We start from the raw sequence: 14,606 nt of genomic DNA, 5'->3' as shown, positions 1-14,606 counted from the left end.
GTGCATGAATTTCATGCACCGGGCCTCCAGTGGAATCTATATTTTTAAATGATTGAATTAAAACAAAAGCAAAATATTACAGTAATCACCCAACTAAACCCAAAGAGACTGTTATTTGGTTTAAATATTTACTGTGTACTTTATGAAAACCCCCTATTTTAAATTCAACTCATTTAGAATTCACTTAGAATTTTACATCTTTCTAATCAAAACAAATTATCCATGCAAATGAACAATATAAGTATAATTGCAGATGGAATGCCTAGTCTACTTAGAGGAATCAACTATTTTACAAAAGTTTTATAATAGCTGTTAACATACAAATATTGGCTAATTTAATGATTTTTGAAAGGTATCAATTTTATTTGGCATTTTCAAGTTACTCTGTCTTCCTTGCAGAAACTAAAAGTTAGTTTTGACCACAATTTAGAAACAAAAATCTGTATTTTGCCTGAGTTTATGTCAAAATCAAATGTTTACTAAGTGAAATTTGATTTAAAAAATGCATAAAAGGGACAAAAAAAAAGATAATTTTAGATGTCAAGATCAGAGGCTTAAATTCTGCAATAGGAAAGTTTTTTGTTTTTGTTTTTAACCCATGGCTAAGAACGCTATTTGAAGATCTGCTTTAGGGGGACCTCAGAGGAGAGAGGTCTTGAGGCACAAATGTCTTTATGTGTGGTTTTATGACACCCCAGTGAGTCTGTTCCTCCACGTGAAAGGCACAGCTTGAACACGCCGTGACCGTGATTTCCCCCTGAGCTATCAGTGGCCAGTGGTTGGAGCCATAGAAGCAAAGGGGGTAGGACATTCCAAAAGCTGTGTTTCAACCCCTTGTCACTCCAGTGTGTCACCCAAAGATAAGTACTACGGGCGTAATTTGGAGCTTATTAAAATGTAGACTCCCAGGCCCAACTGCAGACCTGCTGATTGGGACTCTAAAGTTTGAGAGACACTTTTCTAGCCCAACCCAAGTAAAGCTGGACACTCATGTTGATGCATAACTGGCTCTGGGTATCAGTCACATGACTTTTTCCACCCTTTCCATTGGATACTCCCTTCACCAAGGTCAGAATATATTAAATGGCTATGAAGGTCTTACCCATTACTGATTTTGTTTAATAATTTTTCTGGATAGAATTTGACATGTCCTCTTCTCTAGGAATGTTAATTTGTAAAATGATTGTACACACATATAAAAAAGAACTAGAAGACGCTGCAGTGAACACTTACATATGGAGGCTTCTTGAATCAGCGGTCCCTATTAGCACGCAGTCCCACACAGCTTCAGCATAATCACATTCACAAATACTTCTCACGCGGCTTCTGCAGGCAGCACACTGTGACACAGCGATAATAAATATTCATAAAGATGAACCTGAGGCACTTCAAGATTCCAAAGTGCCCTTAGAATCATTAAGGAGTGATGAGCAACATTTCTGTATACTTTGAGCATTGTGCATAATCACATTTATTCTCCTCTTAGGGAAAGAGCAATACAGGCTCCCATGTAGGTAGGTAGGCAGTCTCCACCTTTCTCCACTTCCCATATTGTTTTTCTACTCAATCTGTTCTCCTAATTAGAACCCTTAATTCAATTCCTATTGCCTATCTTTGTTGGGTAGTTCCTTCCTGGTTTTTTTTTTTTTAATTTTGGCCAAATGATTTTGTGGTGGTTTCCATGGTTTTTAAAAATTTTATGAATGGAACAACTACTAACAAATAAACAGCAAACAAATAAATAAGGCCAGTGCTAATTGAGATTTCATTAATAGAAGCAAAATGCCTAGAACATAAGTGGTAGGGGAAAAGGTCAGACTGGGAGTTCAGTTCTTTGTTTCCTGATTTAAGAGGAAAAATAAAGCATGTATTCAGAAAATGTTTATCAGGAAAGTGAAAATTGAAGTGCCATGTGTTCGGAGCGAGCTTTGAAGAAAGTAAACACATTTATACTGAAAAGAAAAAGACTCAGGGATATACGCCAACTGTTTTCAAATATTTGCTACCGTGGAAAGGGTCATGGGTACACAGATATATTATGCATACTTTAAAAAGTTGGTGAATGTTCCAGAGAAGGGGTATTTTCACTTAATCACAAGAACTTTCCACCTTATTTCCTCGTGATTGCCAAGTGCTTTCTCACCCTGACGCTGGGTGTCTTTGAGCAGGATGGGAGAGGTGACACCAAACATGTTAAAATAGCCTGACCTGAGGTAGGACACCATGACTGGCTTATTCTAAAGATGCTGCCCACTGCTTTACATTCTCTGAGTTCAAATATGAAAGACTCTGTTACCTGATGACCAGATGTTCTAATATCCAGTGGAGGGACTGGACAGCATTTATTGTGTCCAGTGTCTATCAGCACAGAACAAACAGAGTCAATATGTGGATGTGATATAGTGTGTTCCTGTCCCAGAGCTATAGGGATGAAGTCCATTGATGGCAGAGATCTTGTCTGCCCTGGTTTATAGTAGGCATGCATTAACTATTTGTTGGGTTAATGAATCTAAGGAATGGGCATTGTAAAGGAACAATAAACTGAAACAGTCATTATTCAGTTCAGGGAGGAAATTGTGAAAAACCATCATGGACTCATTCCTGCCAACGAAGGACACGTTACTGAAAAAGATAAAGAAGTTTATCAATAATTAACTCTGGATTAGTTTTTAAATCAGAGCCAAGTTTTTTTTCATAATTAGAGTTTGTGTATGCTAAGAATAGAACCATATTCTCTTTTCATAGAGCAGTTTATCACGTTGGAATGGGCAAAGCAGAAAGACGCTGAAGGGTCTACAAAGGGAAGACGACCCAGATTCCACGTGTGAAACGTGAAGAATAGTTAGCTTATCTTTCATGTGCCCCAGAGACACCTGCATATATTTAAGTAGATATTGACATTTACTGACAATTGGAAATGTCTCCCAATAAATATGCCAAGGCTGTGTTATCTTTTCGGGAAACTTAAAGCTAACACAAATGAGATGGAAAATATATTAAGGCGTTTGCCTTGTCTTTTGTCAAATCTTGATTTTAAAAACAAACTGGAACATAGTCTTTATCTTCATTATTATCATCAGTTATCCTTAGTATTATATTCTCAATTGGACTTTCTTTTAAAAGCTTCAGAGAGCTTTAATTGATCTTATCTCCTTTGAAGAACAGCATCTTTTAGTGCAGACAGCCTGGGCTTTGGAGATAAGTCTTCTGGGTTTAAATGTAAAAAAAAAAAAAAAAAAAAAAAAAAAAAAAAAAAAAAAAAAAAGGTTCAGAACAGAATTTAAATGAGACATTGTTTGAAAAGCACCCAGCACAGTGCCCGGTATATAGTAGGGACTCTAACTGGGGGTTCCTCCCTTTTGGAGTCCACAGGGAGCCTGGGACCTTTGTATCTTTTAATCCTCATTTACTGATGGGGAAAGAGAAGTTTAGAGGGGCATGGAGATTGGCAATGTCAGATTCAGGACTAGTTCCTATACTTTGACTCCTAGTTGAGAACTTAGAATTAATGATCATTAATAATGAAGTCATCAGAAATGGGTAAGTGTGAAAGAGAATATTTGGTTATATTAATTAATCAATAGTTTGCTTCTGGTGATTGCTAATCGAAGGCATGGTGGGACTTTTGGGGAACAGATCATGGTTTATAACTAGGTGAATGGGGCAGGTGCTGGAAGTCAAAAAGGCAATGAAGGCAAGCATGTGTTTTTCTTGAAGGAGAGGGAAGTTTATATTCTCTATTTTATACCATATTGAACACAAATTGGAGCTCTATAAAATATTTTCCTACATATAAAATCTGCAAACATATATATTTTATGGTACCAAAACCTTTTGAGAAACATATATTCTCATGTAGATTACTGAAAAGATGCAGAGTGACAAGTATATATCTAGTCAAGAATATTTCTGACATAAAAGGTCTCAAATGGAAATTTGAATTTTGGGTTGTTTTATGTTTTCTTCCATCTAAAAGCTCCTTCAAGATACATATTTTTAAAAATGCTACTGATCAGACTCCTGCTAATCCACAGCAATTTTATTCACTGCTGGAGATGTGCTAACTAGGATGATTAGTAATTATACTGGTTTTGAATTTAGGTGAAAGGTATTGAAGCCACTCTTTGATATGGAATTTGATTAGATTTTAATGGTGCTTCAAATTAAGCTTGTATGTTAGTTGGGACAAACGGGAATAAGGTCAACCCTTTCTCGGAGTCTAAAAGCATGATGGTCAGAAAGTCACCACTCAGCCCTCCATTCTCACTTGATATTTCTTTAATTGATGAGTAGACAATAACAGAAGGGAACAACTATGGCAGCTTATTTCCTGTGTGTATAGATTTTTAAAAAATATTCTCTTGATCCGTTAATTACTTTGTGGTTAATATTATTAACATTAAGTGGAAAATGTTTCCAGCAAATAATATAGTTAGGAAGGCAACAAAGAAAAGAAAATTTAATAGTTTAGACCTCAACTTGAAATTGCCAGTCACCTGACTAAATACACATGGAAATGGAAAAGAAACTACACCACCTCATCCCAATTTTAAACTCATTGATTATAGGGTATTTTAAAGCGTCTTTCTTTATGCACTTTTGGCAACTTGTCTAATATTAATTTTCTTAATACTGTTTATTAATTTTGAGATTTTTTTAAAAAACACTGATAATCATTCTGTTTGGCTATATTGACCACTTACAATGTTTAAAGCAGGCACAGCACTATAATAGTGGTTCCATTTCTTCAAGTAGACTTGTTGTATACAACCAAAGTTCCACACTAATGCAAGATGTTAATAATAGGGGAAACAGTATGTTGGAGAGGGAAGAGAGAGGGCATAATGGAACTCTCATAATTTTCTGCTTAATTTTTCTGACCCTAAAAAATTTCTCTGAGAATAAAGTCTATTAATATTGTTTAGAAAAGGTCTGTGTTTGAAAAGACGCTGTATTATTATCTTTGCAGTTAACTCATATGTGTAAATTTATGGAAATGAAATGAATAATGCCATTTAACAGAATCACTTCTGTGTTTTTTTTAACCAGCCAGAATTTATACATATATGCTAGAGAAATCCAGACTCATTTCACAACCCCTTGGCCAGAGCAACTTTCTCATTTTCTACTTGTTGATGGATGGGTTATCTGCTGAGGAGAAATATGGACTTCACCTTAATAATTTATGTGCACATCGGTAAGTGACTATATTTTCTAGCTAGTAGTTCTGCTTTCAAATTTTGATTGCATTTTAGCAATCTGAAATTTTATTTGTATTTTTTCAGAGAATAAATGTGACTAAAAGTGATTAATTGGATACTGTTATGTTAGGGCCGTGGTCGGCAAACTGCGGCTCGTGAGCCACATGCGGCTCTTTGGCCCCTTGAGTGTGGCTCTTCCACAAAATACCACGGCCTGGGCGAGTCTATTTCGAAGAAGTGGCATTAGAAGAAGTTTAAGTTTAAAAAATTTGGCTCTCAAAAGAAATTTCAATCGTTTGTACTGTTGATGTTTGGCTCTGTTGACCAATGAGTTTGCCGACCACTGTGTTAGGGCCATCTGTGTAACAAAGTATAATCATTTATTGTTTGTTTAGGTGAAGTTTTGGGTATGTGTATTAACTAATGTTTCTATTGTCCTAGTTTTCAGAGAAGAATTAAAAAAATGTGTAGATATGGAACTTTTATGTCCTTTTGGGTATTTTGGATATAACATTAGTTATGCATTCTTTAATTTTGGTAGTCTTTTGAAATAATAGGAAATATTTTGGGGGCAATTATTATTCATTAGTAACAGATGAGGTTGTATAATGGTTTAAGACTAACAACACATAAACCCAGAGGCTGATTTTCTGCACTGGAGGCAGAAACCATTTTTACAATGAGGATGCATTGGTCATAGGATGGTGATGGAAGTGAGGGGTCATAAAGATATAGGAAGCAGACCGATGTCTTTGCAATGTGTGCATTGCCACTACTGCATGATCCAAGTGGTCTCCCCAGAAGGGTTGGTCCAGGTTTTAATCAGGACGAGAACGAAACTATCAGGAGAGTAAATGCCATTCCAAAGTGGGTGGGAGAAGGGAGAAAGAGGGAGCTGATGTGCTGATCCAAGCTCACTAGTGAATTGGCACATGGCACGGAAGAACTAGATTCTGATTGAGATAAGGAGTAATTTCCCATATCTGTTAACACCCGATTCATAATTAGTGGGAAATTTGTTCGTGGGTTTGAGACGAATAGTGTGAATTTTCATAATTTTGTGAGAAGTTCTATGAGAAAACTTAAAGAATGCCTGGGGAGGAGAAGCAGGGCCTGAGGACTATTATGCTGTTTTTGAGGTTTGAGGTGAAGAAGCTGAGTAGACAGTAAAATGGAGATGCCAAGTGCAAGCTGTAGTGAGGGGGGGTTTTCAGGGTGAGGGGCTGAGCTCCTAGAACTGGATGGAAAAGCTACGTACAAAGTCTACCTCCGTCATTGCTGTAGGTTGAATGATGGTGGGACATCAAGCCCAGGGGAGAGAATGAATGTGCTATATCCTAATTCACCATGACATTGGTAATCACACTCATTCAGCTTCACACATATTAATTGGTAATCACACTCATTCAGCTTCACACAGATGTAATCACACATATTACACCCGGCAGTGTAGATATGGTTTGTCAATGCAAGTAGAGGAAAAGAAGTCCAGAAGGTAAGTCCTTGTCAAAATTGTATTCTGTGTAAAGCAATAGACTCTTTGGGGATATACTGTCTCCCCAAACAACAGAGATTTAGAAGAAAAAGAAAATGCTAATATTGAAGCATAATATCCCACAGTTTAGTGACTTAAAAAAAAAATAGAGATTCTAAGGTCCTAGGGCATTACAAATGTCTTTATCCAATTCCCTCTCTTCATAAAAGAGGAAATCAAATCCAGGTCCCAAGTAGGCTTGTGCTGAAATGAATATATTCTACAGCAGCAGTATGGAAAAAGCCCCTTACCTGGAATCAACTTTTGTTATTTCTACTCTGTCTCTAATGGGACATGTCGCTGGGAGGAAAAGCCTCAAACTGGGAACCATGGGTAGCTGCTCAGGGGTAGGCTGTGAGGAAGAAAAGTCAGGGGTTCCTGTGTTCCTGATCTTTCTTATAAGCAAAACTGAAAGCTTAGAGCAGATCACCAGTTGAGAGTGTGCAACTGGTGTGTTTATGTGTGTGCGCGTGCACGGGTGTGTGCTTGGCGGTATGGACATACAGCACTGAAGAAAAAAAGGCAACAATCTAATCTGCCATTCAAAGAAACCATTTAACTTCTTGGCCTGTGGTTCGGACCAGTCTTTTGAAGGATGTGAATGTGTGGGAGAAAACAAGCATCTCTTTATTGAGCGCCAGTTCTAACATCCATTTCTCTTTGCAAAAAGAGAGGTTGGAATCACTTAGGCTATTTAGAAAGTCAAACAGTCAGGGGTTGCTTTGTGAGAAGCTCCAACAGGAAAGAACTTGGCAAAATAATGAATAATTCAATTCCCTTGAACAAAGAGGTTATTTTATTAAAATGTATTATACATGTCTAATGGGCACAAAACAACATTCCTCAATACAAATATGCACCACCACTCCAGATTCATAAAAGTATCAGTTGGAACATTTGAACAATGAGAATTCCAGAGACAAATTATTATTTAATAAGAAAGCAAGTTATTTTGCAAATTATAATACTCTGCCTGTCACAGTATTTATGTGTTTTATGTCAAGTGGGTCTTCTCACAGTTACATTATTGGTGTATCTTCTCACCATTCAGTGCTACTAACGTTCATTTGAAGAGTTTGACCTGAGGTCTCATCTTTTGTTTAGTAATTATGTATATGAAGTACCATAATTTGGGAAATTGTTTGTCTTGTTCACAGTATAAATGTGAACTTACTACCTTTCACAAATTGATCATCCTCCTGAGCCTTCTTAAAACAGTATACACAGGTAAAGTGTATCATGATATATCTCCACACATATACATCTAAATACCTACACATGTGTGTATATATAATCACTATTATTGAGTGCTATCTGTATCACATCTACTTATCTGATTTTCTTTAAAAAGGTGTCGACATATATATTAAATAGAACCAACCAGCCCCTACATTACCATCTGCAAGTCCTTTGCTTACTCAGTACTCATTCCACAGTGCATCTTGTTATGAAATTTTGTTACTCTATCTTGAGTCTTAAACAGTACAAAAATTGAAAGTTCGCTTTCTTCAAATGCATCTTTTCTCTTATTTATTAAAATAAACTCATTACCTCCATGAAAGAAACATGTAACAGTAACTGTGATCTGAAGATACTACTCATTTATCACATGTTCTTATGTGATTAGAACTCCAGAGGAGAAAAAAGGCAACACTATTTTAATTGATGCTTTCTAATTAAAGCTGGAGGTTTTGTAACTTTGAGTCTGTTTTTGGAAGTAAAACTTTTCAAAGTATGACATGAAAATTTATGGAGGTTTACTTCTGTGCTATTGCACCTAAAAATACTATTCTGTTTGTAAAAATTGGGACAGTATCTGGGCAGAAAACACTCTGTTCAATTCTAGAATATAAATGGTACAGGTATAGGCATCGGCTCCTATAGCTTAAGTGCTTGCAAACAAAATTTAAATGCTATGCATGGAATCTTTCTATACAGATTGTTAAAACCAGAGGGGAAAGTCTCTAGGTGTCTAACATTCAGCAGTGGCAATAAGATTGCACTTATTGAGAATTTCCACTAGATGGTGAACTCCCCACAAAGTCAGACAGAAGCAAAGGGGGGAAATAAAAAAAGCTCATTTTTAATGGTTTCTGTTTTATTTATGATTCTTCCCGTGATTTACTTTTGTTCTACATGGCTTTTTAACATGTATTTCAAGTTCTATTTCAATTTTTGTATGAAATAATAACATTACATCTGAGGAATAAATGTAGTTTATGTTTGTGGGAATTGAGCTTTAAAGAAAGTTATAAATAGTAATGAATTGCTTATCTTCAGCCTCCTTTAAACAACTTTTATGGGTTTAGTCCCTGAACAGTTGGGCTCCAGAATCCGAAGAAGTTATTCCTAATCTTCCTTCATATTGAAATGATGGGAATGACATAATAACATTTCAGCAAAGGTCAGATTTTGAATTATACACTCAGAGCGAGCAATCGTTTGACTCAGAGCGTGTGACCTGTTTCTAACCTTGTGTGCTCGTGAAAGGAAACTCTGACTCACTGAGCACTTGAACATGTGACTGCTGCCCGGGAGTACACCTGTCACAGTGTGCTGCAGCCATGAACTCTCAGCGAAAGTTCATTTTTGGCTGAGGCTTTCTTATTCACATGGAACTTAACCTGAGGAAGTGTCACATAATTTTTTTAAAAAAGATAAGGGTAAACTTAAATATTATTTGAGGATGCTTCTTCATGATTTTGTGATATAATAACAGAGTTGACTGGCCACACATTTTAGACAAGCACAGCTTGAAGACAAAGGTTCAAGATAGGAGGTATTATCATCTATGTCTAACTGACTCTATTAGTTATTTAAATGATGATCACAATTTAAGATATATAACTTATGGAACACGTAGCATAAGCCAGATGCTGTCCTAGTGTTCATCGCCTGTGTCTGGTTGAATCCTAGCCTGTAACTAAGCAGAGGGTGCAGCAGCGTGTCTGCATCAGATAGACCAAGATGGGAGGATGGAGAGGTCACCCGGGAGCCAGGTTTGAATCCAGGTCCTGCTGACTCTTAACCTCAACCCTGCATTGCTCTGCAGCAGTGTTGTTACCCAGAAAACAGAAACCACTGCCTTTGCATTCTTGTGTCAAGGCTATTTTTTTTTAATGAAAATGGAAGGGAAAGCACAAGGTCAACAACTGTGCTTAATGAAATTTAAAATTGGTTAAGCAAAAGTGACTTAGCACATTCTGGAGTTGTCATCTCTACCATAAAAATCAATTTCGGGGCGTTTCTTTATTTGAAACCACAAGAGCTTGCATTTCTCTAGCTGAAGGTTATAATACTGAAAATATGGAAAGGGTGGGATCATCTCGGTCAATGGATAGGTAAATTTCACGTGTGAAAAGCCAACAGGAAGGAGTCAGGGTCGGTGGCTTTTGTACTTCCTTCCATTCTTGAATTACATGCACTAGATGGTCAAGCAGCATGTCTGCCTTCAGTTAGGGAAATAGCAAGTCACTCAGGGGAGAGTGAAATGCTGAGTATTGCTTTCTCAGTCAGTCAAGTAGATATAATAACCATTTTTAGGTTTATATGAGTGAATCTTTATGAATTTAAAGCACCAATTGAACATCTCAAATTCAAAATGTTCTGAAAACCAATTTTTAACTCATATGTGATTTTTTTAAAAAAAAGTAACACAACCTGAATTCATTTGGGGCAAAATATAGACCTGAATCGATATGAGTATTTTATAATCTTTATATGTCTCACTTATTGAGAATATCCATATGTTTTTTCCAGAATTAAAAAGCTTCATTAGGGGATACTGCCCAGCCCCACGGGATATAAACATTACCCTAATTTTCAAAACCCTCCAAATTTCTGAATAACAGAGCGTATTTGTCTCCAAAAGTCTAAGGTAAGGGCTATGGCTTGCATAATCTAATTTATGTGGGTCTGAAAACATGGAAGTAGTTATGTTTCAAAGTGAAGACACATCCCGCTCCAGGACCACAAGGCAAATGTTCACTGACAGTGATCTCCACATGTGCTTCCTTGTCTCATCAGGACCCGTCCACTTCAACACACTCTCTCCCGTCCTCCCTCTTAATCTCTCTGTGTCTTCCTCTGTCTCTGTTGTCCTGCTGTCTCTCTACCTTTGAAATTGTTTCTTCTTTATAAATAAGAAGTATTTATACTGTATTGTACATTATGAATAACTGGCATGGATTTAGAGAGCAATCCTTTGCTGGTGGTGGTGCTGTCTTTTGTAAATGGAGGTGTGGCTCTCAGAGACTCATGAAGCTTGTTGAGAAAGGCCACAGTCTTCTCAAGTGTTTGGTGACTTCACTGCCATTTTAGAGGGACTTGGTCACAGCTCCATGAGTGTGTGTGTATGTGTGTGAGTGTGTGTGTGTGTTTGAGAATTTGTCTACTGTGGCTATAGAGCAAACAATATCCCACACTTGGGAGCAACCCTCTACCAGTCATGCCCACTCTTGTGTGTCCTGCCAAGGCTGTTGCTAGCATTTCCTTTTCTCTCCCAGCCCCACTTGCCAGCCTCTTCCTCCCCTTGTACTTGGTAGCCCCACACTACTGTGTTCACTGAGCCTTTCTCTGGGTCAAGAGTGGAGTGACCTTCTCCCTGTGAAGTCCTGTCATTGGTGTCATCCTCCGAGCCTGGGTGAGCCTGACCCATTGTCCCAGTTAACATCTACTCCAGCCTGACTCTGTCTTCTTACTGACTCAGTGGTCATTCCTCTTTTTTTCTTGAGTATAACACAACAATATCTGTTATCAGTGCTTTCTATATGCACTTTCCCTAGCAGTCCCCCACATTTCCTTTGCACTTCACAGGAAGTATAGGATAGACATGGCACAGGGGAAGATTAGATGCTGTTCTCCTATGGCTATAACCACATTGCCAAAATCCACATATATGAATTGCTGTTCCCAAAAAGGGGCCTGTGTAGCCTATAAAGCCAAGTCCTGCTATTGAGGGCATCTGGGAGGATTATATCCTCAGTATGGGGTGACTTTTGAATTTCATGAAAATTCAATGATAAATACATGTGAACTGCTAAACACAGTGTACTCGTTATCTAAAAGCACACAGTTGAGATCAAGACACTCCTCACGCTGTCTGGGTATTTGGGAAAATTGTGCAACCTCTCTGTGCCTCCCTTTGCTCATTGGTGAAACAGGGCCAACCTTACAGTACTGTGATGAGTGAGGACCACGTGGGCTGCCATGTGAACCCTTAGAGAAGCACGGGCCCCACGAGTGATACAGAAGGACCAGCTAGTGTTGTCGACTGTTGTCATAGCAGGCCCTTTCCCACGGAAGCCATGGGAAAATAACTGAAGTAATAGCTGCTAATGCAAAAGATTATGAGTTCACATCACAACTTTAGTTCACGTAGAACAAGCATGTCAAACTCAAAGGCTAACACAGGCCAAATAAATGAGGCTTGTGGCCTGCGGGCCGCAAGTTTGACATGCTTGACGTAGAAGAATTGGAATCTTGGGCAGTCTTTCTACCAGTTTATGCTTCCACCTCAGCACAGCTCTGCCCAGGGACATCCCTAAACTTCTGTTGTGTATTTAGTCTGAATTTTGATTCTCATGTTATTGTGATGAATTACTTATTTCAGTTATTTAAATTTAGTTGCATTTTTTTTTTTGGCGAAAATCAACATAGCTTTTTGATGAAGTGAGAGCGATTGAGAGTAGATATGGAAAGGACAGTGGTGCAGGTGATGGGCAGCAGGTGGTGTAGATGTCCTGAGAAGTCTCGGACTGGTCTCTCATCGGCCTCCTGGCTCAGCTTCTCTGTGGTTCTTCTTACAGAACAAGAATGGAGTGTTGTTACTGAGATTCAAAGAAAAGTACAACCTTAGGCAGAGCATGAGCACTTCTGGAAAACTTCCTCTCACATTTTCCCTAGGGCAAAAAAAAATCAATTCAGATGCTTCAAATGCTTTGTGTTTCTGCACCAGCTAGAGTAAAAAAAAAAAAAAAAAAAAATACAGATTTCCTGTAAGTCTAGAAAACCTGCACCTATTTAATCACAAGACATCATGACCTCCATAGGATTTTGAAATGCATCATTGGTCACTGATCATCTATCTCTTCAAATGGATTCAGTCAGGTTCAAACCAGACACGCATGTGGGTTTTTCAGGGGTGAGATCGGGAACTGATAGCATGACGTGGATATTTATGTAATTACATTTATGGATATTTATAAAAATGTGTGTGTTTATGTGTGTGCATACAACTCTACAATTACAGTTTATACAGTAATAAGAATGAGCACTTTGAAGCAATTTCTGTTCTTGTAAATCCACAGCCGAATCTGAACACATGCGGGCAGTATAATTAAAATTATAACAACCGACATTTGTTCAGCCCTGGGTTAACGAAGGGATCTGAGCTAAGAACTTGACAGACATCATCTCACTGTGTCCACAGCCCAGCCTGACACAGGCAAGGGAGAGGAAATCACCCACAGTCACTTGCCAAGAGCGGAGGAGCCACAGCCTCATCCAGAGCTTTCTGAAACACATCGTGGTTCTGCCTCTCAAACTGGTTTCTCAATAGCAGGTGAAGCATTTTGTGGACATATTTGAAAAGGAGCCACAAAAGGACTGCCATACTTGGACAGGCTGGAGCCCCTGAGGGCACAGACCACAGTGGCTGGTCTCCTGTCCTGGTACTGTCCCTGGCTGCAAGGATGCTGGTTGGCCACAGAATACTGGGAGAGTCAGAGGCGGGACGAGGGAAGAGTTACAGGAACACAGTGAGGACAGCGTGGCTACTGGGTTCCCGGGGCTCACAGTCTCTGACTGTAGGAGAACTATTTCAGAGGAATGGGTCTGCTGCAGCTAATGCGGGGGATTGAGGCAGAGAGGGCTCTTCATTAGGGGGATTGCTGAGGGTTATGGGGTCTCATTTCCAGAGTGATGCTGCTTGGGCATGGAGGGTGGCACAGGTAAGAGAAACTTGACCTCTGGCCCTACTGAGTAGACCTCACCTGGGTCCTCAGCCTCATCACTTTAACTTCCCCAAATAAATGAGTCTTCTCCCCACAAGGGTCCCTTCCCTCTGCCTTCTGAATTCTCACTCTTTCTTGCGGATTCAGAGTTCTCAGAAATCAGGCCCAGCACTTTGGCCTCCTTTATGTTTTGGTTGCTTGTGGGATTCTGCCACACCAGACTTCCCGCTCACCTCATCATCGATGCACACACAGAGACTTTATATTTCACATGGATTCCTCCTACACCAGATCTTCCTTAGCCAGGCCGTATGTGCATGCTGTGATCTCAGAGTCTAGGTCCTGGCATTGGTACACAAGGGGTTACATTTAATTTGTTAGCTTTGTCTGTTCTGACACCAGCATGTCTTTTGTTATTGAACTCTGGGCTCTATGAAGCTTCCTCACAGCATCTCACATCTCCTACCATCATTTATGGCCTTGGTTGCCTCAAGAGGAATTAACTCAGTAGAACATTTGAGTGCTGGAGCTAATACATGAAGCCGATTCTTATATGAAGATATATTTATGGCCTTATAAGCACTTGGCCATCTAACAGAAATCTCTAACTGAACATGTCCCAGTCTGATGAACTCCCAACCCTACCCAAACCTGCTCCATCCTCGGCTGGCCACTCCAGGCTTCCAGAACCCCAAACTAAAATCCCATGGGTGTCATTGACACCTTTCTTTTCACAACCACAGTCAACTCATGAAGTTGGTTCTACTTCTCACTCTCTGCTGCCGCCACCCAGGGTGACTCACCCATGTGCCTTGCTGGGATGATGGCATTCATCTTCACAGGTCACCCTTGTCCCCCATAAGGAACCAACCCTAAAGCTAATAGTCAACAGAATTATTCTTTGAAGTACTCTTCTGC

The 14,606-nt window shown here is 39.0% G+C and overlaps 1 protein-coding gene across 1 annotated transcript in view; it reads left to right on the top strand.

Annotated features, from left to right (window-relative positions):
• The window catches only part of MYO16 (myosin XVI), a 435,293-nt gene that overhangs the window by 143,680 nt on the left and 277,007 nt on the right, over positions 1-14,606 (top strand). The window contains exon 16 of the mRNA XM_080660342.1: positions 5,050-5,197. Coding sequence (XP_080516468.1) covers positions 5,050-5,197 — 148 coding nt within the window. The remainder of the gene's footprint in view (positions 1-5,049; positions 5,198-14,606) is intronic.

This window comes from Plecotus auritus (assembly GCF_963455305.1).
Source record: "Plecotus auritus genome assembly, chromosome: 3".
Lineage (NCBI taxonomy): Eukaryota > Metazoa > Chordata > Mammalia > Chiroptera > Vespertilionidae > Plecotus > Plecotus auritus.
This window is presented reverse-complemented; position numbering and strand designations above follow the sequence as displayed.